At 40.8% G+C, this 3,669-nt stretch overlaps 1 protein-coding gene across 1 annotated transcript in view; it reads left to right on the top strand.

Annotated features, from left to right (window-relative positions):
* LOC110028665 overlaps positions 1-3,621 on the top strand; it is a 9,608-nt gene extending 5,987 nt beyond the window's left edge. Inside the window, exon 4 of the mRNA XM_020730613.1 lies at positions 1,843-3,621. Coding sequence (XP_020586272.1) covers positions 1,882-3,405 — 1,524 coding nt within the window. The 5' untranslated portion in view covers positions 1,843-1,881 and the 3' untranslated portion in view covers positions 3,406-3,621. The remainder of the gene's footprint in view (positions 1-1,842) is intronic.
* The last annotated feature ends 48 nt before the right edge of the window (positions 3,622-3,669 follow it).

Here is a 3,669-nt window from a genome sequence, read left to right as displayed (position 1 = left end):
CCACAGTAAAACCCCCCCCCCCCAAGCCACAATCACCACTCCAACCCACAACCACAAATCCAAGCCACATTAACCACCTCAAGCCATAGCCATCATGCCAAGCCATAGCCAAAAACCACTACCTCAAGCCACAACCACCACTCCAAGCCACAGCTACAAACCCAAGCCATAACCATCACCTCAAGCCACATTAAACACCTTAAGCAATAGCCACCACCCCAACCCACAGCAAAAAACTACCACCCCAACCCATAGCCAAAAACTACCAACTCAAGCCACAGCCACCACCCCAAGCCACAACAAAAAACCATCACCCATAGCCACAACCACCACCCCAAACCACAACACCAGCCAACAATCCACAACATTGACCAACACAACACAACTCATAGCACTGACAACCACGACCACAACCCACTACACTGGCCAACAACCCACAGAAACCACCACACAACCCAACACTGGTCATCACAACACAACCTACAGCCACAACCAACAGCAAACCACAATATTGGCCAACACAACACCACCCACAACACTGGTCAACACAACACAACCCACAACCACAACACTGGCCAACACAACAAACCATAGACACAACCCAACACTGTCCATCACAACACAACCCACAACACTGTCCAACACAACACAACCCATAACACTAACCATCACAACACAACCCATAACCACAACCAATAACTAACCACAACGCTGATCAACACAACACAATCCACGGCATAACAAACCATCACATCACACAACAACACCGGATGACACATTACCATGACAATCCAACACTAGCAAACCACAGATTCAGGCCATCACAACAGCAACCACTGAACAAACCATCACAACAGAAATCCAACTCTTCTCAAATTCACAAAAAAACAAAATAGGTCATCACAACAAAAACTCATCAGCACAGCAAAACAAACCCAACACCACAGCACAATAAAACCAACTTCTCCTCAAATTCACAACAAACATATGCCCCAACACCATTGCCTCCATCACTACCATAAAAGACCAACAAATAAATCAAAAAATCTAACAGAGACATCAATATCCAGCAAAAACGGGAGACCAAAATGATATTCAAGAGAGAGTACAGGGAAAGGGGATACTGGACTTTAGAACAAGACTTTGCAGAGGAGATCGCAGAAGGTCGGGTTAGGGCAGACGACGAGCGAGAGATCACGAGGAGTTCGTCGGGTTTGGACAGATGGCGAGTCGGTGGATGGCGGAGGAGCGAACGGGTAAATAATTCCGTAAGAAACGCGGGCCGCAGGGTCGAACAACGCACTGCGACTCGAAGCTAAAGCCGCCCCAAATGAACGAAAACTGCAGCATGCAGCCACACCGCGGCCCGAATGCCACCCCAAATGTGGCCTAAGATTACACACGAGGATAACTGTGGGTAGTGGAGGCTTCCTTGCTGCTATGGGTTGTAAGCTCGCTGCTATGATCTGTAGGTTCATTATTATATATATATATATATATTGAAAATATTTTTGGTTGGTATCATATTTGTATGTTATTTATTTATTTTGTTTAAGAAAATAAATCAAGTGTGTTTTAAAAACAATTACCTCAAGCAAGTATATTTTAATTTAAATCAAAATATAAATAAAATAAAATAAAATAAAACTGAAAACAAAAGTGATCCCAAAAGGTATGCACGTCCCTTCCTATTTCAGCTAGCATAACACTTTAGAATTTTTTTAATTTTTTATTTGTATATGTACAAAGCGATGATATAGCTGTCAATGGCTTTATCTTCTATGGTTATTTGGCTTCAATTTTTTTTTACATAATTTGATTTCTTTTTGTTCATTTTTTAAGTGTCTCAGAGAATTGTGCATTTAGGGACTAGTTGAGGAAATGGGATTCCTTACTAGCAATAGATCATCTCAGCCAGTGGACAAGGCTTTGTCCAGAATCAAAACAAGCTTAAAGAAATGTAATCCAAGCAATGGACCTGATAAGAACCTGCTATTCTTGCCCAGTAGAAAGACTTCTGCTGCTTACTTCGAGTCAGAAATTGAAGATATTGATATTGATATGCAGCTAAAAATAGCGGAAGGAATGTATGATGAGAGTAATTACATGTGGTTATCTTCAGACTGTGACTCTTTGCCCAGAACAAAGACTTCTGCTTTGTTCTCTGAGCCAGCAACTGAACTTATTGATATTGACATGCAGTTAAAACTCACTGAAGGAATGTCTGATGAGAGTAATTGCATGTGGTTGTCTTCAGACTGTGACTCCTTACTTAGTTCTGATTTATCAGGAGATATTTATCAGTTGAATAGCTGGAATCATTCTTTCATAGATGGGCTGCCTCTGATGAAGGCCGAGAACCCTGATTCTACTGTACATGATCTTCAAATTAATCTCAGTGGCGAACATTTAAAGGAAGAGGGTGTTCTGAGTGACCAATCTATTTCTTTTCATGGGAGTAGTGATTTCTCTTATGATAGATTTCAAAAGGGCTCATCGATATATGAGAGTTCAAGCGCATCTCTTAGTACAATGGATGATTTTGATAGAACTGGATCATGGATCACTCCATTTGATCTCAATCTTGAGAGTTCTGAGTTGATACAGCTGAAAGATGGAGTAAATTCTATTTGTTCAGATTTTTCAAGCCCTATAAATAGTTATAGGAGAAATCCTCAATCAGAATCTTCATTTTCTAGTCCCAACTCAGTAACTACTATTCATATGACAGAGGCATCTAGCAGTTTGTCAAGCGAGTATGAACAAGATGAACCTCTCTTCTGGCCTTACAGTCAAAACCTGTATGAGAGTTCCGAATTGGGTAAGAGTTTCTTATGTATTTCTCCTCGGAAGGAAAAGAATACGGCGAGAGACAAGGTAGTCAATGAGCTAAAATCAGTAGAGGGCAAGCTCAAGAAGACCGATAGTTTATCAGCTAACAAGAAGAGTTCCCAACTTCAATGTGGCAGAAGGCCTGAATTGAGTCAAAAGCCAAAAAAATCTGCAACATGCAAAAATTATAACAATTCTCAACGCCCGCCATTGCATTCAAGCACATATTTAGCTCAAGCTTCAGCCAAGTCATTTCCATGCAACACCTTAACAAAAAAAAGGATCAAAACCACCATGAAAGAGACCACTCAGCTGAAGTCTAAGAACCAAAGAAGCAAGGTGGAAGAGTTGCCAGCGAAATCTTTGCTAGAGTTGGAAGCCACCTTTTTTTATGAAGTTTTCATGGAGGATGCGACAATTGAAAAACTTGTTGGTCTGAATGAGTTTGACAGCCATGAATGGGAAAACTTCAAATTACGTGAGGATTGCATTATCGAGGCAATGAAGAAAGAGGAGAGGTCCCAGTTAGGCAGAGAGACATTTTTCCTCCAATTATTTGGAAAAACCTTATAACTAGTAATTATAAAAACTTTGCTCTAGAGCTGATTTCTTGTACACAAGTAATTAGAATAGGCCATGTTTGTTCTTTAAGGATACCTGTTAGAAAGAGAAAAGTTCTTTGACAGAGTAGAGAGACTCGTATCTTCAAATGTTTTCAATGGAGCAAGCTTATAGGATAGAATAGCTAATGAGCGTGCTGTGTTGGATTCTGAGATCAACCAGCCAGCTGCGGCACTAACTTTAAAAGATTCGAAGGCATATGCCCCAACACCATTG

The sequence above is a fragment of the Phalaenopsis equestris genome, unplaced genomic scaffold, assembly GCF_001263595.1.
Source record: "Phalaenopsis equestris unplaced genomic scaffold, ASM126359v1 Scaffold000521, whole genome shotgun sequence".
Classification (NCBI taxonomy): Eukaryota; Viridiplantae; Streptophyta; class Magnoliopsida; order Asparagales; family Orchidaceae; genus Phalaenopsis; species Phalaenopsis equestris.
This window is presented reverse-complemented; position numbering and strand designations above follow the sequence as displayed.